Consider the following 25,187-nt stretch of genomic DNA (forward strand, 5'->3'; position numbering starts at 1 on the left):
TTTAACAGGTTTTTTTTGTGTGCTTGCGTGTGTGTGTGTGTGTGTGTGTGTGTGTGACTGTGTTAAGCACTGTTGGGGTTATAGTGATGCACAATCAAACAGACCCAGATGAAGAAGAAGAGAGCTACAACTTAACTGGTCATTTTTTCCAATGCCCTTTTTGTCATCTGAACATCTTAATTACCAAGAATAGGAAAATAATTATTTGCTTAGTTTCTTATATTTGACTTAGCTTCTTTGAAGTGATTATAATACTACAACATATTTTTCCTCAGGCAAGCCCACTAGAAATAATTTTTAAAAATAAGTGATGTGTCTTACTTTTTCAGCCATAGTTGTTTCTGTTTCATGTTACAGTGTACGTGAAGGAAAATTGGAACATACACTAGCTCGAGACTTGGTTCCAGGTGATACAGTTTACCTTTCTGTTGGAGACAGAGTTCCTGCTGATTTACGCTTATTTGAGGTAAGTTTGGTGTGTCAATCTCTTTGGGCTGCTTTAACAATGTACCATAGCTTGGGTCGCTTATAAACAACAGAAGAGTATTTTGCGTAGTTCTGGAGGCTGGGGAATCCAAGATCAACGGTCCAGCCCAGTTGCGTTCTAGTGAGGGCCCTCTTTTCGGGTTCATAGCTGTGCCTTCTCTCTGTCCTCACATGGTGGAAGGGGCTGGGGAGCCCTCTTTGAGGTCTCTTACAAGAACACTAATCCTGTTTGTGAGAGCTCTATCCTCTTTACCTAAGCACATCTGAAAAGTCATACCTGCTAATACCTCATGTTTGAGACTTCGGATTTCAATATATAAAGTTGAGTGGGGGATGCAAATATTGAGACCATCGCATTTGGTGATCTTTTTGTGAGAAATGAGAATACTTGGATGTAGACTAAAGAATAGATGTTAGTAATTTTAAGAATGCATAGCTGATTTGGACTCTTTGTTTAAAAAGTGCCATGTAGTAAACGTGTTTTGTTTTCTTAAAATATATTTATCTTTACCACAGAGTCTTTTGAGGTATACATTAGTGAATCAGCCTATCTTTATGGAAATGTGTGTTAGGTCTTGCGGAAGACACAAAGATGATGTAATGAGTTCTTGTGATCAGGGAGCACACTATTTGTGTATGTAAATCACTCACAATAAAATAAGATACAGTCTGGTAAGTGACTAAGAGAAGTACAAAGAATGGAGTGTAAAAACTTAGAGAAAGGGGCAATTACCTCTGATTTCAGTGAAAATCAGAAAATGCTTCAGACAACAACGTGGCTTTGATAGTGAGAATAGAAAGGTAGTACTGGACAGAGATGCGGAAGACCACGAAGCAGCAGTATTCAGATCCCTGTGAATGTCCCAGTGTATAGCACTGGGGTAGATAGAATATGTTAAGGGTAGAAAATATATGATGGAATCAGATTCAAGGAGGCCTTGGATACAAAGCTCTACTTCAGATTTTACTGGTTAGGAATTTGCTTTAAAGGTCATATGCAGCTGGCAAATGATCTTGCCCTTAATCTGGTCACGGTGTATAGAATAGATTGACAGGCTAGAAAATGGAGTTAGGCATCTAGTTTAGCATGCCAGTCGCATCTACTTTTGGAATTAACAGGCTATTCATTAACACCTATAGAGCTGTCAGTCTTTGAGAACATTCAGATTTTGGGACATAGAAAGTATTCAGAGGTTATAGAAAGCTTCAAGAACCTTTCTGAACTGTAATAACAGACTTCATTTAATCCTGAAGCAATGGCCTTTTTTCCAAATATTTAAAATTTCTTCTTAGGAAGATACCCGATTGCTTTAATTGGTGAGTGGAAATAATTGATAATATAACAAGTGTTGGGAATATTGTTTATTTTGCTTTATCACTTTCTGCCTTTATCTTTTTATGTTACATCTGTTTTTACTCATTTCTTCTCCCTTCCTTCTATTCCTAATACTTGGTTTATGACACGACCTTGGATTATCATTCTTTAGACTTTTGGTTGGCCTGTCACTTGATATAAATTATCTTCCCTTTCCTCAGAGGGCCCTAATTTGAATTCTTGGAGTTTATGTCATCATTTATTCTGGAGTGCTTCTCTTTCAGTTTAGAAGCAGACCTCCTCATTGGGGTAGTAAGTAGATGGTGTTTCCCTTTATTTGAACATTTTGAGCAGTATAATGACATAGAAACTTTAAAACAGGGATGCCTGGGTGGCTCAGTGGTTGAGTGTCTACCTTTTGCTTGGTGTGATCTGAGGGTCCTGGGATTGAGTCCTGCATCGGGCTCCCTGTGGGAAGCCTGCTTCTTCCTCTGCCTATGTCTCTGCCTCTCTGTCTCTCTCATGAATAAATAATTAAAATCTTAAAAAAAAAAAAACTTTAAAACACCATTTGACTTGGTAAAGTATTTTAGAGTTTTCATTTAAATAAGGGTTAATCTAAGAATTATTTCAAAGTTCATGTGCAACTGAGAAAAAGGTAGAGCTCTGGACTAGTATATATCTTCTCCACTTAGCAAATATACTTTAAAGACTTACTGTGAGTTCAGTAAGGGAATTTTTGACCTTTTAAAGCTTGATGTGTAAAAATTGAAAGCATGTACTTTGTGGAGTGATGGGTTGTTACTGTTTTCCTCCTGCCATTAATTTTTTATACACTTTCATTAGCATGTGTTTTATTTATTTTTTTTAATTAATTTTTATTGGTGTTCAATTTACCAACATACAGAAAAACACCCAGTGCTCATCCCGTCAAGTGTCCACCTCAGTGCCCGTCACCCATTCCCCTCCAACACCCGCCCTCCTCCCCTTCCACCACCCCTAGTTCGTTTTCCCGAGTTAGGAGTCTTTATTTTTTTATTTTTTATTTTTTTATTTTTTTTTTGGAGTCTTTATCTTCTGTCTCCCTTCCTGATATTTCCCAACATTTCTTTTCCCTTCCTTTATATTCCCTTTCACTATTATTCATATTCCCCAAATGAATGAGAACATACACTGTTTGTCCTTCTCCGATTGACTTATTTCACTCAGCATAATACCCTCCAGTTCCATCCACGTTGAAGCAAATGGTGGGTATTTGTTGTTTCTTTCTTTTTTTTTTTAATTTTATTTATTTTATTTATTTATTTATTTATTTATTTATTTATTTATTTATTTATGATAGAGAGAGAGAGAGGCAGAGACATAGGCAGAGGGAGAAGCAGGCTCCATGCACCGGGAACCCGATGTGGGATTCGATCCCGGGTCTCCAGGATCGCGCCCTGGGCCAAAGGCAGGCGCCAAACCGCTGCACCACCCAGGGATCCCATATTTGTTGTTTCTAATTGCTGAGTAATATTCCAAGCATGTGTTTTATTTGACAGTGCTAAAGTTAGGTTGATTTTCTTCTAGTTAATCCATGTTTACTTATATAGTTGAACATCTTTGGTTCCCTCTATCACTTCTTGTTCTGTTCATTTTACCTGTCACCTTGGTACCTCAAGCAGGCTTTTACAACAACTTTTGTAGTAGATTAAGATAACTTTTCTAAAAGATTTGAACCTTTGTGCTGCTTCTAGATTTAAACATACTAACTTATGACATAATAGGGCTATTAAGGTAAATTTCTCTTCTGGACACAGAGGCTACTAGCTTCTGGAATTAGGTTGGCTTATTGGAGTTTTATTTGCTGAATTTGGCTATGGTGATCTTTGGATGATTTTAAGGCTAGCTGGTCATTTGATGTTCTTGTATGAAATAAGCTCTTCATTAAGATTTAAAGGAAGCCAAAAACTCACATGCCTTTGAGATATTACTGATTTCTCAAAACAAAGTGTGTGGATTTCACTTTAGAAAAAGGAAGTGTTTGGACTTCCACTGTATCGTTCTCTTCTTGTGGGTGGTGTGGTCTATCAAGGTTGCACTCTAGCATAGTCATGCTGCCACTCTAGGGTTCCTGTCATAAATTTTGAAGGTTCAGATTTTGACTATAAAATTTGCCTGGGCATTCAGTTGCATCTTGTCTGCAAGTTCAGTAATATGGCTGCTATGCAACTTTTATTTAGTATTATCTCTTAGTAGGCTGTGTCTTAAGTTAGGTCTGGCTGCTGTGATTAGATACCATAAACTGGGTCGATTGAGAGAGTGATTGCTCTCTCTTCTTCTACTTCTTATAAAGCCACTAATCCCATTACAAGGGCCTCACCCACACGAGTTCATCTGACCCTGATTACCTCCCAAGATAATTATCATCCACATTGGAGAGTAAAGCTTCAACATGAATTTTACTGGGACAAAATTCAGTCTGTAGCAGGCGGACACTGTCCTTTGTAAATCCTTTTCAAGGAAGATTAATTTTGATGACTTTAGGAATTCTGCATTTTGTTCTCTTGCCTGACTCATTTTCCATAGCCAGGGAATGAACCAGTATGTGTCGGTGACAGTAACCTTGCCAGCTTAGGAGCCTTAGAGTCAGTGGTGGAGCTGGGACAGTAAAATTTAGAGGAATTGAGCTATGGGTATGTTTTCCAGTTTTTTCCCTTATTTTAATTTTTAATAGTATCTGAGAATAGACACCACTTGACCATTAATTGGTGATTGTTAATGGATTGGTCAGACTATGACTTTAGGTGAAGGAGTCTTATACACCGTACCTACATAATAGTACATTTTGCCTTTTTGGAAATGTAGCGTATTTTACTTATTGTTGCAGCTAAAGTCTGTATCAATGTTTGTACCAAGAAGTCTTTGTAAGAGAAAACAGTAAGAGTGAAGGGAAAAGAGGGTTTCATTTTTTTGTTGAAAATATTTTACCTCTCTTAGGTTTAACTTTCTAAGCCTGAAATGTTGCCTGAAAATCTAAGATTTTCTTTTATTTGAAGTTCTGAATGATTAATTCCATTGACACTTTCTTTTGTGGCTCCCTTGCTTGTGGTTAGCCTATATCATTCTTTGAAGTTATCCTCAAGATCTAGACATGATACAGCTGCCTTCTTTTTTTTTTTTTTTTTTTTTTTAGTTTTTGATATGATTTTCTAAAAGTATCAAATTTTCTAATGAGAACTACCAGTTATATGCCTGATGGCCAAGAATTAGCAATTTTTATGATCCTAGATTATTAATTGGACCATTTAAACCTGAGCCAAAAGATATCTCCACTAGGAGTCAAAGCCCACTGGGGCCATGCTCAGAAATCCAAACTTAAAATAAACCAATTGGCATTATATAGTGAAGCTTTTAACCTCACGAATCCATGTATTTTGTTATAGGATAATATTTCAACTAAGTTTTTGGTGTCTTCAGGGCTGTTTCTTCCTATTCCTTAGTTCCCAAGTGAAAACCAAAGATAATGAGCACAGATCTATTTTGGCTATCTACCAATGGAAGGAGTCAAAGAGTCTTCTTGACAGAAACCTTACTTAGCCTTTATGTCCCTTTCTGTAAAGCATACAGTTTTGTGCACACTTTTGGTAAGAACCACTAACAAGCACTGTTCTCTGTGTTGGCTAATTTCATTAGATAGGAGCTATCTTTCTGTGTCAGAGCATTGTGACTTATTGAGTTACAAATGTATTTTCCATTTACTCAGTGAAAAGCTTGATATTCTGGTGAAACTCAGATTCTAATTTCATTTGCAGTGCTTTTTGAAAAAAATCCTTTCAAACATTTGCTGGAATGTAAGCACATGTAATGATAGGTTAAATTTACTTAATTTGGTAATGGAGCTAACTTAGGCAAAATGTAATGCCTCTCTTTGGAAATTGGTGTGTGTCATGAGGTCATTTTAGGCGCTTTGTTTCAGTATTGTGTATAGAACACTGTATGAGGCTTCAGAGCTAGGATATGAAAAAAGACACTTTCTACTGGGAGACACCAACTTGTAAACAACTGTGATTCAAGGAATAAAATATGTCTTATGAATTGACCATGTGAGCTTAGATAATCCACTTAACTGTTTATAGGTCTCTGTTTTTTCATTGTGACAGAGAGTTGCCCCAGGGCATTATATCCTAACTTTTAAGGTACATAGGAATCATCTTGGTTCTGGCCTATCTGCCACATATAAAAAGATTAAAAAAAACAAAGCACAACTTCATTGAGATATAACTCACATTCAAAACAATTTACACGTTTAAAATCCATTATTCAGTGGCTTTCTATATAGTCTGAGTTGTGCGACCATCACCATTCACTATATTCTCTACCCTGCCCCAGAGCCTTATATCCACTAAATTGCTTGTTGTGTCTGTATACATGTGCCTATTCTGGACATTTCATTATAAGTGGAATTAAATAATATGTAGCCTTTTGTTTCTGGCTTCTTTCAGTTAACAGTGTTTTCAGGGTTCATCCATGTGTAGCATGTATCAGTATTTCATTGCTTTTTATTGCCAAATGATATTCCATTGTATGTATATACCACACAAATGTAAATTTATATTACATTTATATTTAAATTTATATTTAAAGTGATTATTTATAGAGGACTTTCTTATGCAATTTTGCTATTTGTTTTCTATATGTGCTATATTTGTTATGTTCCTCACTTTCTCCAGTCTCCTTTTTTTGTTTGATATTTTTAAAAAATATACTTTGATTACTTACTGAATTTTTTTTCTGTATACGTTTTACATATTTCCTTAGTGGTAATGATGTGGATTACAGTTAATGTCCTAAATTTAAAACAGTGTTTTGAATTGATACCAACTTTAATAGCATGCAAAAACTTAGCTTCTATACAGCTTACTTTTCTTCCACCTTTATGTTGTCACAAATTACATTTTTATGCATTCTGTGCCCATTAACCATACATTTATAATAAGTATTTTATATAAATCAGATAGGAAAAATGGAGGAATTACAAAGTCAGAATACAATAATGTTGGCATTTATATTTCCTTGTATAGTAACCTTTACTGGAGTTGTTATTTCTTCATTTGACTTTGAGTTACTTTCTACTTTCTTTTTGTTTTAGCTTGAAGGATTCTCCTTTAGCCTTTCTTCTGGGCATGTCTGCTAGCAATGCATTTTTTTAGCTTTTGTTTAAGTGGGAATGTCTTAATTTTTCTTCATTTTTGAAAGATAGTTTTGCTGGGTGTAGACTTCTTTTTGATCTTTTATTTTTTTTTTTTTTTCCTTTCATCACTTTAGATAGGTCTGCTGGTCCTGGCCTCCATGGTTTCTAATAAGAAATGGCTGCTAATCTTATTGAGGAGTACATGATGAGTTGCTTCCCCTTTGTTGTTTTAAAGATTGTGTCTTTGTCTTTCAAGAGTTTAATTATGTCCATAAGTCTAGATGGCTTTGAGTGTTTTCTATTTGGAGTTTATTGAGCTTCTTTGATATATAGAATCATGTCTTACTGAAATTTGGGAAATTTTCATTCGTTATCTCTTCAAATATTCTTTCTGCCCATTTCTTTGTTTTCCCCTCTGAGACTCATATTATACTTATGTTGGTATGCTTGAACAGGTACCTTAAGCTCTGTTCATTTTTCTTTATTTTTTTTCTCTTTATCCTTTAGACTGGTTAATTTCAATTGTCCTATCTTTTTGTTTGCTCATAGTTTTTCCTCCTTGTTCAGATCTGCTGTTGAACCCTCTCCAGGGAACTTACCATTTCACTTGTACTTTGAGCATCAGGATTTCTGTTTGTTTCCTTTTTATATTTTCTTTCTCTTAATTGATAGTCTTTTTAAAAAAATTGTTTTCCAGGGGATCCCTGGGTGGCGCAGTGGTTTGGCGCCTGCCTTTGGCCCAGGGCACGATCCTGGAGACCCGGGATCGAATCCCACATCGGGCTCCCGGTGCATGGAGCCTGCTTCTCTCTCTGCCTCTGTCTCTGTCTCTCTCTCTCTCTGTGACTATCATGAATAAATTTTTTTTTAATTTTTTTTTTAATTTTTATTTATTTATCATAGTCATACAGAGAGAGAGAGAGAGAGAGAGAGAGAGGCAGAGACACAGGCAGAGGGAGAAGCAGGCTCCATGCACCCGGAGCCTGACGTGGGATTCGATCCCGGGTCTCCAGGATCGCGCCCTGGGCCAAAGGCAGGCGCCAAACCGCTGCGCCACCCAGGGATCCCCTATCATGAATAAATTAAAAAAAAAATTAAAAAAAAATTGTTTTCCTGATTTCCTTTAGTTTTCTGTTCATGGTATTCTTTACTTTATTGAGCATATTTAAGACAGTTGATTTAAAGTCTTTTTAGTAAGTTCAGTCTGGCCTTGACGATTTCTGTCAGTTCATATTTTGTGAATAGGTCATAGTTTTTGTATTTTTGATTTTTTTCTTGAAAACTTTGTATTTTGAATGTTATACTGTCGTAATGCTGTACATTAGATTCTACCTTTCCTCAAGGTTTGTTTTCGATTGTTAAGAGTTGCAGTGGTTGAATTTTAGTGATTTTTCTTTAAAAAAATTACTTTTTTTTTTTTTTTTTCCAAAGACTGTATTCTTTTTGTGTGTGGTCACTGATGTTTCTGTCCATTATCTCAGCAGTCAGCCTTATCTTTCTCAATCCAAAGAGGAAAATCAATTATTATTCTCCTGGTCTTTGTAGCTTATCTTTGAGTTGGGGCATCTTTTTTCTTTTTTTTTTTAATATTTTATTATTCATGAGAGACAGAGAAATAGAGCGAGGCAGACACAGGCAGAGGGAGAAGCAGGCTCCATGCAGGAAGCCTGATGTGGGACTTGATCCCAGGACTGCAGGATCATGCCCTGTGCCAAAGGCAGGCACTAAACTCCTGAGCCACCCAGGGATCCCCGTGTTGGGGCACCTCTTGATCATTGAGCCTTGTCTGTCTACAATGCTGCCTTCACCTTCACTTGCTTATGCCAAATCCACAGATCTATCAGGGTGCAAGTCCAAGATCTTCTCAGGTCTTTCTGAGCACACAGCTGTTTATAGGCATGTATTTTTCACTCTGTCTTCCCTGGTATATGTGGCAGCCCTTCCAAGCCTTTATTCTCTCACAAAACCTCCTCAGCTTCTTTCTCCCAGTCTTTTGGTTGTGTTTGCTGCTTGCCTTATTCCTAGTCACTTCCCTGCTAGTTTATGTCCTTAATCTTTTGGCAGACACCCAGAAAGTCACTGTAGCTGCGCTGGAGTGAGGTTGTGAAATAAATATTAGCTTCTGCACCAGTCCCCCAAGGAACTGCCAGACAGGTTAAACACATAAGTACAGTATTTTAAGAACGAAGTCTTTTTTTAAGCCCCCAACTGCCAGTAAGCTGCAACAGAAAGAAAAGCTTCTGTCCCCACAGCCAGCACTGCTTCTCTGGGCAGTGGGGAATAGTTGATATGTAAACAGAAATGCCACAGTGCCTTCTTACCAAAATTCAGCTTTTTCTTCATTAAGCACTTCCTTGGTTGTTTTAAGGTTTTGATTCTAGAGTTGATTCTGTCAGTTTTTGCCAGCCTATGATTAGTACAGGGACCAATTCTTTGAGTGCCCTATTCACCAGTTTTTATATCAAAAATTTAGTGTATTTTTTTGATAGGTCAATTTGATAAATTGATTTGCAGTTTGTTACTCCCTCTCTTATTGTAATTTTCCACTGAAACTTTGCTTTTAAAAGTTTCTGAATTATTAACTTATATACAGATTTGTAAAAAAAAAAAAAGCATTTTTTAATTAGCTGTCAAAAGAAATTGAGTAGAATATTGGAGAAGGTATATGGTGTTTTGTGGAATTTAGAAACGTTCCTATTTACTAAAAAGACAGGTTAAACACATATATATAAATATATATTTATATTACGTATAAATGTATATTTCTGAAGTAGTATTGTTGTTATACAGCTTGGAAAACCCATCCATATGTAGAACACTGGGAATGTTCTCTTAGATTGTATAAGCTTGAGCTGTGCTTAGTGTTTTGTCTGATTTTTATAGATCATTGGTTAAAAAGCAGTGTGAGCTGAGGACTGCTATTTATGTTTAAAATTTTAAAGAGAAAACTTTTTTCTCTTAACTGTTGAGAATTTAAGAGACAATATGGGAGGGTTTGAAGTGAGACTTACAGTCTCTTTGTTTTAAGATCTCATTTCATACTGGTAGGAAAGGACTGTTGGAAAAGTAGATCCCTTTTTGAAATTTGATTTCTTTTCATAGTCTTAGCGAAATATCCTAGAAATCATTGTTAACCAAATACTGGTCTTTAAGTTATTAGCAACTTGATCACATTGAATCTTTCTGGCACGTAAGTCAGAAAGTTTAATAGTTCATGTAAATATCTATCATGGGATAAAATCCATTTCATGTAGACCTTTTTAGTAATTTGTAACACTTGGTGGTCATGTGGGTAGGCTGGATCCAAAAACCCAGTGGATGCTTCCACTGGGAGCAGCTTCATGCCAGGATAGAAATCAAGTATGAGTAGGAGAAAGTGAAAACAGAGTCTATTGAATAGTGTGAGTGAGAGAGAATAGCAGACAGAGTGGGAGACTTGGAAAGGAGAGGAGAATGAGTCTTGTTGTTTGGAGTTAGGAGTTTATATTAGAAAGAGGTCTAGGGTATGTGGTCCTTCAGGAATTCTGAGTAGGGTCCAATCAGAGGTGAGTGTCAGGTGAACAATAGGTGTTATTCCATAAGTGACTGAAAGTAGAGGATGTTGATGCCAGTGTGAGCTGAGGTTTGTTCAAAGCTAATGTCCTAGAATGTGTTTGGGATCTGGCTCTGGCTCTTCTTGGATGTTGTCAGGTGTTTGGGGCCTAGGTCAAAACTGAGAGAATGTTAACTTTCTTGCTACCTCCTTGAAATGGGAACACGGCCTCTTTGGCTGATTCAGAAACAAAATACAGAACGTGAGTAAATGAGGGCTAACAGAAAAATAGCAGAGATGGAGTTTTCTAAAATGGAGTTCCTTCAGTTTCCCTACTTTAGGCAGTTAGGCTTTGATTGTTAATAAACTAGAACTCATGAAGAAGTTTTAATTACATTTTCCTTCATTTGAATAAACAGTAAGAGGAATCTTAATTTTTGAGACCAAAAGTAAGAAATTTTGTCGTGATTAGTCAGCTGCAGATGATTAGTTTGGAATTCTCTTCTGGGGGAAAAGCCATTTCTGATTTGCTTTTAATCTAGACTAGAGAAGTAATTGATTTAGCAGCATACAATATAACAAGCCTTTCTTTAGTTTAAGAACTTATTTGTAGTTGCCAGTTGTTCCATATTATCTATAATTTTTTTAAGCAGTTGTTTTTTGTTGCTTTTCAGGAAAACTGTGACTTTGGCTCGTAATTTCTTTCTGCCTAATGTTGTATAGGTTAATCCTATGAAGTTTTTCAACCATTTCTATTCTGTAGGTGTTAAATATTCAGATACATATTATGTATGCATTTTGATTGTTATTTATATTCTGACTTTTGAACTGTGTTGTGTCTTTATTCACATCTCTAGCCTGAGGAATAATGAAGAGAAAGTGAAACATAATCAGTTTCCCTATTTATTAACAGTTCTTCTGAAGGTTTAATGTTTAAACTTTGGCTAGAAGGCATGGAGCTGGCTGGTTCTTTAATTTCATCATATCCCACCTTTCCCTTTCTCATAAATGCAGCGGATAAGTGACTCTAATATCTTCTCAGATGAATTAAATTGTGACTTTGTTAAATTGTGACTTTGTTAAACTGTAATAGGCTTGCCTAATTCATTAAATACCACCTTCTTGGAAATGACTTCCTTCCCCTCACTCCCTCCTGTGGAAACTCTTGTAATCACCATTAAGAGAAAATAAGTTATAACTTAAAAAATAGTCTTGTTCAGGGCACCTGACTGGCTCAGTCAGAAGAGAATGCAACTCTTGATCTTGGGTCTTAAGTTTGAGCTCCACATTGGATATAGAGATTACTTAAATAAATAAAATTTAAAAAATAATTCCTGCTCAGCAGACAGTTGAGATCTGTGCAGTTTGCTATATTGTATGATTTGGACAAATTTTATCAATATATATATTTTTTTAATTAAGCTCTAGGCCTAACGTGGGGCTTGAACTCACAACCCTGAAAAGCCAGCCAGGTGCCCCACTGAAAAAATATTTTTGATCTTATCTACAAAGTTACAATTTATATTTATGTACACTATAAATAACACAAATAATTATATATTAATATATAATAATTATAAATAGTTGTATATATTATATATGAATAAAGATCTAAAACTCCTTTTTTTCCCCACATGAGTTTCTACAGTAGACAGAATTGATGATATTGTGCTAAAAATGATGTCTCTTTTTTGTAGAAAACCATGATTTGAACAAAAGTTTCTATTAAATGGTTATTGAACCGCTAAGGTTGACACTGAAGAGCTAGGTCACTGACAGAGCTAATAAAGCTATGCTTCCCTTCCTTTTTAAAAGTCAGATTATTTTCATATTCTTCGTTTTAATAGGCAGCCACTACATGTTAGTATTTATCCATGTTTAAAATTTATGTTTAAAGTTGAAAGTCTAAAAATAAAAAGTTGAAAGTCTTCAGTGGGAAAACATTAATTTTGCTTTCCTCAGAGAGAAGTTCTATAGATATTCGTAAGTTAATTGTTTTTAAAATTAGCAGGTCTCATTTCTAATTAAGAGTCAGAAAATTACATACAGTTTTGATTTTTTATAGCAAGCATTAGAGAAGAGCTTGCTAAATAAAAACTTTTTTGTTTGATTTGCAATTCAAAAAAATACATAATTTTTAAATATATTTTAATGTCTTCTAGAAGTACTAACAAAACTAGAGAAGAGAAATAGTTTGCAAATTGATTCTCTAAATAGTTAACAGGAATTTGGAGTTCATCGTCAGCGTTTGGGTTTTATCTCCCTCCATAGCTTACTATTTGTGTGATGTTGGGCGAATTACTTAACCTTTCAAAGTGTCTTTAAAATAGGAGGGGATGATAATAATGGTACCTGCTTCATTGGAGTTGTTAGTAGCTAAGTAGTTGATAGTAGATAATTTAGCATAGGTATGTAGCAAAGTGCCTTTCAGAGATAGTAAGCAGTGAAATGTTAGTTGATTGTTTTTAGTACTTGTATCATCTTTGGAGGATGACCTAGCCTTTTTTTTTTTTTTTACCTTGGTAATAGAATATATTAGTGTGAAAAATTATTTAGTCTAAGTTTAATTTGGAAAGAAAAGTCAAATAAATATGTTCCCTTAATAAAGAAAAATTCCTTTTCCTTTGAACATGGTGGGTTTTAAAAATTTTTTTGTAGTTGGAAAAAAAATTTTGTAGTTGGACTAAAGTAATGAAACCAGATATTCCTGGCCTGTGTTTGTATACATAATTATAGAAAATGGGAAGCTTTTTAAAGACTTAAGGACTAGCAATCTGTGCTTTAAGGAAAACTTTTTATGTGCTGATTTTGATAGTAAAATCTATAACATTTACATGCTATTAAACTTCCAGAAATACTAACACAGTTTAGTCTCTTTGAAATTACGTGATATAATTTATTTTCATTCCGAACATTTTTTAGCTTTATGATCTAATCTGTAAGCTCTTGATTATATTTGCAAAATTATGTGTCTGCCTAGCACTGGAACACACCAGGCATATTCCTACCCTCATACCTCATAGTCTTTGTATTTTTTGCTTTCTTTGCCTAGATCCCTTTCATCCTGATTGTGGCCCATCCTTGGGCCCTCGGGTTAATCACGGTTCTACAAAAGGGTCACCTACTTTTGTTAGATGTTCTCTCCTTTATCTAAAATGTCACTCTCCATCCTAATGCATTTTTTCCTCACTATCAGGTATTATATTACATATTCTTGTTTGCTTATTTTTAGATACTTTCCCATAAGAATAAGAGCTGAGGGCAGGAACTTAGTTTTGTTTACTGCTGATTCCCACTGTGTATAATATAATAATACAGGGTCTGGCATTAATAAATATTTGTTAAGTGAATGAATCAATGAGATTGATGAATTAAGATATAATTTACTAGCCAGTTTTTAATATTTTCTTTTTTTTTTTAAGATTTTTATTTATTCATTCATAAGAGACAGAGAGAGAGAGAAAGAGAGAGAGAGAGAGAGAGACAGACAGACAGGCAGAGGGAGAAGTGGGCTCCATGCAGGGAGCCCAACGTGGGACTCGATCCCGGGTCTCCAGGATCACGCCCTGGGCTGAAGGCAGCGCTAAACCACTGAGCCATCTGGGCTGTGCCAGTTTTTAATATTTTCTATGAGATATTTATCTTGATGAAAAAAATGAACCATTTAAAAGTTGAGGTTTATTATCTGCCGCCTACCGCCTCCCCCCCCCCCCCCCCCGCCAAAACCCAGCAGGAGTCCAGGTTTAGAGTATTTTGTACATAGTATGTGCTGTCAATCAAGAGGCCTAATTGAGAACACCGGCTCAATTTATAATAGCAAAAAGACTGTAGAGTCATTTAATTGCTCTTGGTTTATTCCCTTATCTTGTTTCTTTTCTAGAATCTATCTCAGTGCCTGGTACACAGTTAAGGTAGCCAATAATATATTTTTTGGGTGAGTGAATTAACTTGTAAAATGAGTAATACCATGCACTGGGTCCTAGTTTCTCAAAGTGTCTTAAAGACCCTAGGATAAGACCTTCTGGAATAAAAAGGTTCAAAGAAATTTGTGAAATACTATTCATTGATTCTCAAAGTATGCCTCAGAATCACCTGCATGGCTTATAAATACAGTCTTTTAGGTTTACCCTGCCCACCTCCATATTTGAAGTAGGGTAGTGAATTTCTAACAAGTTCTGAAAAGGTAGGGAGAGGTAATTTTGGTTATGTGGGACTGCACTTTGACAACCCCTGTTGTATCTGTATTCCATTTGAGGTTATTCACACTGACCTGTTGAAGGTTTACGGAAGCACTACCTAAGTAGAGGAAGCTGTTTAGCTCTTAACTCAGTATTTCCAAAACTTATTTGAATTTGGTACCCATTCTGTGTGTGTGTGTGTGTGTGTGTGTGTGTGTGTGTGTGTGTGATCTGCCAATTGCATTATACTCTGTGTCTTTGAACATCCTTGGAACTATTGTTCTGTGGTTCATACTTTCAGAAACAAAGCCAGGTCACATCTGCAGTGTTTCTCACATATAAAATGAGGATTCCTTCCCCCCTCCCTCCCTCCCTCCCTCCCTCCCTCCCTTCCTCCCTCCCTCCTCCCTCCTCCCTCCCTCCATTCCTTCCTTTTTTCTTTCTTTTTTCTTTCTTTTCTCTTTTTTTCTGCATGCTAGGGTAGGTTAAAACTTAATTGTATTAGGAGTGAAATTGTGTTAGGGCTGAAACCCTTAGAATTGAATCCTGTTGCCTGGATGAAATCTAATATGATATTCATGATCTGCATGGAAACATTATATGCGTTTTTGATTTTTGCTGATCTACATTGGGTTCAATGTAAGGATGTATATATATATATAGCAAGTTTCTTAGTTTCATGAAAATTGAGCCCAAAATGATGAAATGATTTCTTTCTCAGTACCTTTTTATATCTTGTATTTATATTTCTCTTTCTAGGTAGCTTTTTTTTTTTTTTTTTTTAATTTGCCAAACACATTTTTGTAACTTCAGAGCATGGCAAAATTAGGAAGTAATACTTTATCATGAGAATTGTTTTCTCTAGATAAAGTCAAATCTCAGCTAGTGTTCTTTTTCTCTAGTTGAATTTTGAAATTTGCTAATTTTATCTCCCAGTGTAGCATTTATTTTGCATGTCGGATTTTGTTGACTTCACTTCATATTTTAAATATGGTTGTACTTGTTCTGAGTCTTCTTAGAGTAATGGATATAATAAAATATTTGAGTAATTATTAGGGGATATTTGAGGAAGAAGTGATGGTTACAAACTCTTCAGATATTAAATGTAGCAGAATCTTCAAACTTGAACTTAATGGAGTGCTTTATATTCTCCAAGGCTGTGGATCTTTCCATTGATGAATCTAGCTTGACAGGAGAGACAACACCTTGTTCTAAGGTGACCGCTCCTCAGCCAGCTGCAACTAATGGAGATCTTGCATCAAGAAGTAACATTGCTTTCATGGGAACACTGGTCAGATGTGGCAAAGCAAAGGTAATTTTTTCCTCTTGTTTTTAAAGTAGTAGTTCCTTTGTTTTCAACCTTTTTTTTTGTTTTAGTTCTATTTTGCTAATTTTATGTGGTTCTTTTAAAAATATATGACAAAGAAATGACAGAATTGAATCTAACTTGTGGCCACTGTGTGTGAGACTAAGAAGCTATGTCCCTGAGGCATAATATTCCATAGTTCTGCCATTTGCCAGATAATGGAGTCTTTATTTATTTATTTTATTTTTTAAAAGATTTTATTTATTTATTCATGAGAGACACACACAGAGAGAGGCAGAGACACAGGCAGAGGGAGAAGCAGGCTCCATGCAGGGAGCCTGACATGGGACTTGATCCTGGGTATCCAGGATCAGTCCCTGGGCTAAAGGTGGTGCTAAACTGCTGAGCCACCAGGCTGCCCGATAATGGAGCCTTTAAAAACATAGTCCTCAGTAGCCATTTTTTTTTCATTTGTTTATTTTAGATAGAAACAGCAGTACATGGATATGTTCATTACTAGCTAAATAAAATTTTAATTTAATTGATAATGGTACTGGCTGTAATATTCTGTCCACATATCATTCACTTAATGATGGATTTTAGCTATTCTTTTTCCTGGATTCACAAATATAAAAGACATGATTCAGTAGCATTTGAAGGGAAAAATAAACTACATTAAGCCTCTCTTGAGTATAAGACAGTTTTGAATTTCAGAAATATTAATATAGACAAAGAATGAGCCTCAGAGGGACACCTGGGTGGCGCAGCAGTTGAGCATCTGCCGTTGGCTCAGGGTGTGATCCCGGGGTCTGGGGATCGAGTCCTGCTTTGGGATCCCTGTGGAGAAGCCTGCTTCCCCCTCTGCCTGTGTCTCTCATGAATCAATCAATAAAAAATCTTTAATAAAAAGAAACGAAGAATGAGTCTCAGAATTGGGTGAAGGCTTATATGGTGAGGCATAAATACTAGTGATCTGTAGTACTATCACAAAGTTAATTTGCTAAGGGAACCTTGGATATGTGTGTTAGTTGTCTTGACCGTGGACAAGGTTTTGGAGAAAGTAAGAGTTTTTGGTTTTACTCAAGAGAGGTGATTCCATCTGAAAGTAAATGTTGTTCTCCTGTTTTTTCTTTTAGGGTATTGTCATTGGAACAGGAGAAAATTCTGAATTTGGAGAGGTTTTTAAGATGATGCAAGCAGAAGAAGTAAGTACTTAGTTGTGTTAATGATATTTTAATTTCAAATCTAAAATTCTCCATTGTAAGTAGAGGGACAGAAAATATTGGTGGATTATTTTATGTACTGTTGAAAGTAGTATTTTATTTGGAATATCACTCAGTTGTCAGTGTTTAGAAACGTAATTAGAAAGACTGTATTTGAAAGGGCTTGAGTTGACATTGCTAATATGCTAAAACATTTTGATGCTCATTGTTTATAGGAGAAAAAGGTTTATAGCCAATTATTTATAGGGCCTATTCTTTTTAAAAATTAGCTTTATCATATTAATTTAAAAAATTATTAAATAGTATATTTGTCTTGTTCAAATTCCCAACTTTATATAATTCCAAGTAATGGGGAAAAAATTGCAAAGTAAAATAACCTGGAAGATATTCTTGTTTAAGGATATTACAGATTAGTTCTCTCATTGAAAGTACTTCCTTATGTATATAAAAGGAAGTTGCATTCTACAAATGTCATATTCTCTCCAAATCATGTGGATTTCTTAGGTAACCTGCCAAGATTCCACTATGTGATGCAGTGTGTAAAGCCATTCCCAGAAGCTTGGCAGTGAGGGAGTGCTAGAGAAGGGAGTTAGCAGTAGCAGATCAGGGAGCAAACTGGAGGAAAAGACTTGGATTGTAAGCTTGTTTGTGGATGCAGAAAGGAGAAGATTGGAAAAGTGAGGGGGCAGTTGATGGTAATAAAGTCCTGGAGAAGCTGATCGGGAGAATAGCCTTCTTCTCAAAAATAGGCATGAGGACCATGATGGACCTTTTCAAATAAACAAGCTTTTAAAAGTCTCAGCCTTAGTTTCCTCATAAAAGGAGTAATACTTACCAAGAGAGAGTTGTGTACATCATGGGTATATTAAGAACGAGCATGAAAAAAAAAAAAAAAAAGGAATGAGCATGAATATGTCAAGTACTTAGCGGAGTCCCTGGCACCTAGTGTATTTCACTAATTTTAGATTATTGCACTCTTCTCTAATTTGTCAAGGCACCAAAAACCCCTCTGCAGAAGAGCATGGACCTTCTAGGAAAACAGCTTTCCTTTTACTCCTTTGGTATAATAGGTAAGAGAAGAGTGAGTATGTATATCTCATCTATTTACTTATTTACTTAGGTTTTTAAAATTGTTTACTTTTTTGAGTGGGAAGGGGGAGTTTAGCTAGATGCATACATTTATTCATTTAATGAATTTTTAGATTGCTACTACTTTTTAAAAATTATAAAACTAGTCCCCAACTATTGTCCTTTTCTACAAAGATAAGTTAGAACTCTCTGTAATTATTATAATCAATGAGCATTTCTGTAAATATTTTAGTATTTGTCTTTCTCGTTTTCAACAAAATGGATAGTATGATTCATAGACTACTTTTCCTTTTCTGTTTCACATTTTCTTCATAAGCACCTTGTCATTAAATAGATGCTCATTGAATTGATGTCATGAAATAGGTGGTTGTATAGTATTCCATTATGTAGGAAAAAATATCTTAGAACTCTTGTAGACATTTCTGTTTTTTGAGATTTTAAAATTATATAAATGATTCTTCAGTGCAGGTATCTTATTAAATTCTTAAAAGTAAAACTATTGGATCAGAGATTATCCACGCAAGTTTTAGATTTTTGACATGTTTGCCATGTTTTTAAAGTTTTTGTTTCATATTGCCAAATAATATCTTTCATCAGCAAGGCAGAGTTATTTCTCTTCCAGCACCCTTGCCCACTTTGTTGTCATGAACAGATGAATAAAAGACTTCTCATTATTTTATTTCACAATTCATTATAGAGAAACTGAGCACTTTTGTCATTGTGTATATGGGTCCTTTTTATTTTATGACTTGCAATCTGTTATCTTATCCCTTGAGTCTTAGGTTGGTAACAGCTCTTCATATAATTAGGATATCCATCCTTTTGTTAAATATTTTCCTCCCAAATTTTAAATTCCCTTAAGGGATAAATAAAATAAACTTAGTACAGGATAGAGTTGTAATTGAAATATCTTTGTGTCCTAAGATTCTGATATAATTGTACTATTAACAATATCTGCAATTATAGTTTGTCTTTGTTATCTTCGTAAAAGCTGTCCCAACTCCACGTTGTGGAAAGTGTTTATGTTTATATCTATTTAAACATTAATCTACTACTTTAGTTTTTATCTTTGACACTTAATTTTACTATTTAGAATTTATTTTAGTATAAGACTTAAGGTAGAGTTCATAACATTTTTACTCAAAACTTAATTATCCCAATACCATTAATTCTATAGTCTATTCTATATTCACTGAGTTGAAATGACATCTTTATCATACATTAAACACTTGAATCAGTTTTCGAGTCCTTGCTCCTTTAATTTTTCCATGCTATTATTTTAATTATTCTTGTTAGCCTAATGTTTCAAAATCAGTAATACAGCTTTAAGTTAAAGCAGACTTGTTATGCAGTTTCAACTAAATTATTTAAATATTAATTCTGTTGATCCATCTGTCTTCATCATAAAGTAGAAGGTAGAAAAGTATTTCGTTCCTCATTTTTAACTAGTGTGTATATATATTCTCATACTCCCTTAATTTATTGCTGTTTATTTTCCAGAATTTATAGGGAATTTGATAAATCTAAGGGCATGTAGCCAATTAAATCTCCCCAGTTATACTAATGCTCTACTGTGAAACTATCTCACATTTAATGATAGAAATCTTTCAACTTTATGATTACCTGGTTTGAATATAATTCATTGGGCATAATGTTTTTTGTTGTGATAGAGGATAAAGGTCAAGATCAAAATGAAAGGTCTGCAGGCTTTTTTTTTTTTTTTAGCCTTTGGTCCATACCAAAGTATTTTCAACATTCTCTGATGGAAATACTCAACTCTGCCATCAGCAGGAAAGCAATCGTAGAAAATACATAAACAAATGGATGTGGCTATGTTCCAGCAACCTTTGTTTACAAAAGCATGAAGGAGGCCCACAGATTATAGCTTCCCTGGTATAGTTCATTGGACATAATTTCTCAAGAAAGTATTGGAAATAGGATCTTAAAGAGTCACAATCTAGATTATGATTTTGTAGTTGTAGAAAGATGAAAAAAAACTTATTTAAATGTTTATATTGACCTAGAATACAATCTTGATGCTGTGTTTTTTTTCCTCACAAAACCAGTGGTACACTCTGTGCCCCCTTTATTTCAGAGAGAAAGATTAAAGCAGAGAGTATTTTGTTTGGTTTATGTTAATTGATTTTATTTGTACATGCCATAAAAGTAGTAATTTTTAAATGTTAATGGAATTTTAGGTATTTTAAGTAAGCTATATCACTCTGAGCCAAGTCCTAAGTATTCTTTTGTTTGCAGTACAAACTTTATATGTACTGCTTGGATATTTAGTTATGAGAAGTAAAGCTCCAGGGTTTATTTTTGCAAAGCTGATAATAAATAGAAGACCTCTGTGTCTCACTCTACACCCCCCCCCGCCCCCCCCCCCCCCCCCCCCCCCCGTTGTATGAAAATACTGGTAATATTTTCTTATAGTGGGAATCCTCAGATACTGCTTTAAGGGAGGGTGGCAGGAATGGCAATAGAAGGTATAACTCTGTGTGTGTGTGTGTGTGTTAAGTAGCATTAACTTTAAGCAGCATTAGTTTGATCACTCCTGCTTAATGGATTTTTGTAAAATCTTGTAATTGTGATCTGATGCACTTTATTTTTTGTTTGTTTTTGTTTTTTGTTTTATTTCTTTTTTCTTTTTTTTTTTTCTGATGCACTTTATGTGAAGGGACTTCTTTGGCTGTGTCCTCAGCTTGTTATTCTATCCCATCTATACTTATGTGATTATAGATAAAAGGGAAAAATAACTATTTGATTCTGTTCCAGGTATCATCATGTTGGTTGGCTGGTTACTAGGAAAAGATATCCTGGAAATGTTTACTATTAGTGTAAGGTGAGTTCTGATCATTTGTTTATAAATTAAAATCTCTTTTCCCTCTATAATTTCTCTGAGAGGCATAGGTTATGTTCCATTATGGAAGTATTATACGAGCATAAAAGAGTATAGTGTCTCTAATTAAATACCAGAATTCACATATTGAAATGAATTCTAGGAAAATGAAAACCTACATATATAGCAGTGAATAAAACCTGTACAGGATGTCTGGTGTTATCAGTCCAAGATTGCATTTTTATATATAAATAGACAGTTAAGGATTATGTAACTGAAAACTAGCAGCATGAAAGAGAAAGACCATAATAATAGAAATTGAATAGTCAATCTCAGAGGAAAACAGAAGATTCAAGAACTAGCAGAAAAATGAAAACTAGAAAGCATTTGTGATACACATGCATTCACGATATACAGATTATTGCAGAAGAGAGAACAAAAAGTTTTTAGAAATTGTGATTTTTATTGCTGAAATTGAAAATAGAATTTAAGGGCTATAATATAAAGCCAAAGAGGACTCCACAAAAATAGAGCAAAGTGTCTAAAACAGAATGAAGAGAATAATTTAATAAATACCATATCTAACCGATAGGAGTTTTAAAAGAGGTAAGAAGAAATTATATAAGAAATGATACATAAATATTTTTCAATCAAAAACAAAACATGAAATTTTTATAGTTTGTATGGATTATGTAAATGCCCAGCAGGATGGAAAAAACTCCCAACCTAGGTGCATCATTATTAAATTAAACAAGTTAGGTTTTCTATAAAGGAAAGATAATTAGACTGGTATCAAACTTCTCATCAGCAGCTGCAGTTTCCACCATAGGATCTTTTTAGACTACTAAACTCACAAGACTTTCATAGGTCACAATTGGTACCTGTGCCCTGAACAGCGGGGCGACTTAAGGCAGCACTCTTCTGAGAGAGTCTGTGCAGCAGTTCAGCTTCAGGTACAAGAGATTGGGATGACCTTATGTGTGGGCGAGCTACCCTAGGTTAAAATGTTTCATTGTCCGTCCATGGGAGCCAACATCTCTGGAAACATATACTTTCCAGGATGCTTGCAAGAAACGTGTCCAGTTATAAGAGTCACCTACACTCAGGAAATCCAAAGTGATGGCTTCCTGTAAAATAATTAGAATTCTTAACATTCCATAGACAGTCAATCAGGAGATCCCTTTATCATAAGTAGTGTTGCCTAGCAACATAGTTGACATAACTACCCTCACCAGGTCACTAGGGGAAAAGAGCTAGGGATTTAATTAAATGCAGAAGGGAAAAGGATTTTATTAACCCTTCCTCCACAGTAACATTAGATTACATTAGAGAACAGCAGGGCAGTGCTATCAAAGTACAAGGGGAAGGGATTTTAAGTCTAAATCTAGACAGAGACAAGGTATCAATCCAGTTAGTTAAAAACAGATAGGCAGGGATCCCTGGGTGGCGCAGCGGTTTGGCGCCTGCCTTTGGCCCAGGGCGCGATCCTGGAGACCCGGGATCGAATCCCACGTCAGGCTCCCGGTGCATGGAGCCTGCTTCTCCTTCCGCCTGTGTCAATGCCTCTCTCTCTCTCTCTCTCTCTGTGACTATCATAAAAAAAAAATAAAAAAAAAAAAAAAAAAAAAAAAAAAACAGATAGGCAAGTAATCAGAAAATTTATTCCTTCTCTGTCCTGTATGAATTCTAGCAAAACAAAGATGATAAAAGGAAAATGGTGATGGATGGGATATAAGTAATAGTGAAACTTACCTAGGCATCTAGGGAAAAGAAATCCTGGATGAAAGCTGTATTGTAGGACTAGAAAGTAATAGTTCACATATTAGAACAAAAACGTGAATTAAAAAAAAATCAAATGTATTATAAGGACTTGGTAGGTTAAAACATATTTGTGATAGGATGAAGCAGTGTATCTTTTCCCCTAAAGGGGCAAACATACAATTTAAAACTCTTGGCTTCAATCTTGGGTTGAATACGAAATAAATTTAAAATGGGGTATGAGTTTGAGATATTAAACATGAGCATATTATCTATTAGACTCATTTTTAGATTTTTAGTATTTTTGAGGGGGCAGTTCTGTTTGTGAGGGTTGACATATCATGATTTTTATTCCTACTTCAAGGTCTTACAAAGGACAAAGCGTTAAACATTTTTTTTAATACAATAAAACTCATTCTACTTTGCAATTATGGATCCATTATCCTTTCATAAATCTAAGTAAGATATATTATGGGATCTTTAGTGACCTTATTTTTCCTGTGTCTTGAAACATTTTGTTATTTCATTATCCTAGTAATTATTTTAATAATTATTTCCAACTGTCCTAAAAATGAGTAAAACAATAAGAATGCAGAATGATGACATCACTTATAAGGTTGATGTAATAGCATTATTCTGTTATCCTTTAATTTTTTTATTATGTTGCTCAGTATTACATCATCATTTACAAGTATAAAAGGGGTCTGGAGATACAGTCATTATAGTTGCCTTTTTTTCTTTCCTATTCATTAAAGTTAGGAATCATAATTTTTTCACTTTTCACCATAATGGCAAAGAATAATTGATAGAAGAATTACTGGGTGAACCAAAAGATGAAAGCCAAGAGACAAAGAGCCACCGTACACTCTAATGATGAGGGTGAAATTTAATCAAATAAATGAAATCTTAATGGATGGCAGTCTAGGTTTTCTGAAATTCCTGAACTAATGAATGGCTTATTTCTAAGGACAAAAAAGGAAGGACAGGTATTCCCTTTCAGTTAGTCGTGCTACAGCAAGGAATTCATCATGCAGTGTTTTCCAACAAGAACCTAGACCACCCCTTTTTGTTAAAAGGATGTGTATGGCAGTTTTCTTTAATGTTTTATAATATTTGTTTACCAACTTTTTACTTTATACCACTTATAAGTGGAGAAATACCAAAGGCTGGTATGAATATAAAAGTGATTAAAAGGAAATAGATGACAGAAATGAAAAGCTTAATTGGACTTACGTTATTGGTAGTTATAAGTCTAAAAACTATGTTACTAAGACAATAACTGTTCTCTTTTCAACAGAATTATGAACCATCCACATTTTCAAAAGTTGTTGCATTTTGAAGACACAAATGCAAAAAGTGAAACCAGAATTGATAAGCCTATAACCTGTTGGAAATATTTTTTGAATTTGAAATTACTTTTTGTAAAGTGAATATATTCCAGGCTGTGTTTAGTTGCATCCAAAGGACATTGCTCATTTCAGATATACCTTCAAATCCAGGAATATAGTTTGAGGTTAAAATTCAAAGTTAGTTAATTCATTCATTCATTCGTGAGAGACCCACAGAGAGAGGCAAAGACCTAGGCAGAAGGAGAAGCAGACTCCATGCATGAAGCCCTATGTGGGACTCGATCCTAGGACTCCGGGATTACGCCCTGAGCCAAAGGCAGACACTCAACTGCTGAACCACCCAGGCATCCCTAAAATTCAAAATTTCAAATGAAGTTTTTCACAATCCATTTTATTCCTCTGCAAATTGTTCATGAAGTGACTTAAAAACAAAAGAATGGAATGGTCCATTAGATCTAGATTGTAAATGATGATGCCTATTTTTCCTGATATAGTGAGGGTTAATGTAAGCATAAGAAAAGAGGATTCTGTTTCAGCATAGAATAGTTCAAAAGAGAGAAGGAAGTATTAATGGTGGCACATATTTCTTTGGAGCCCAATATGGGGCTTGAACTCATGACCGAGATTGAGACCTGATCTGAGATCAAGAGTCAGACACTTAACTGATGGAGTCACCCAGGTGCCCTGATAGACACGTATTTTTTTACTCTTTCAGTGTACACAATGGTATTATGTCATCAATTGGCTTTCAGATTTTAGAATTAACCTGTAAACAGCGTGAAAAACTTAAAAATGCTTATGGAACAGGATGCTAATAATATCAAGTTAGAAGATGCTAAAAAAAAAATAGATAATAGAGGTTGATGAGTAAAAGCAGTGGATGCAGCAACATTAGAATGAAGAACAAGAATGCATATGTCCTTAACTGTAGGAGAGTTG

At 35.0% G+C, this 25,187-nt stretch overlaps 1 protein-coding gene across 6 annotated transcripts in view; it reads left to right on the forward strand.

Moving 5' to 3' along the window:
• Positions 1–25,187, forward strand: part of ATP2C1 (ATPase secretory pathway Ca2+ transporting 1) — a 171,828-nt gene that overhangs the window by 92,253 nt on the left and 54,388 nt on the right. For all 6 annotated transcript variants that reach the window (XM_041734119.1, XM_041734118.1, XM_041734117.1 and 3 more), the window contains 5 exons: positions 358–466; positions 15,841–15,996; positions 17,127–17,195; positions 18,208–18,283; positions 21,078–21,144. In XM_041734119.1, coding sequence (XP_041590053.1) covers positions 358–466; positions 15,841–15,996; positions 17,127–17,195; positions 18,208–18,283; positions 21,078–21,144 — 477 coding nt within the window. The remainder of the gene's footprint in view (positions 1–357; positions 467–15,840; positions 15,997–17,126; positions 17,196–18,207; positions 18,284–21,077; positions 21,145–25,187) is intronic.

Source organism: Vulpes lagopus, chromosome 19, assembly GCF_018345385.1.
Source record: "Vulpes lagopus strain Blue_001 chromosome 19, ASM1834538v1, whole genome shotgun sequence".
NCBI classification, from domain to species: Eukaryota; Metazoa; Chordata; class Mammalia; order Carnivora; family Canidae; genus Vulpes; species Vulpes lagopus.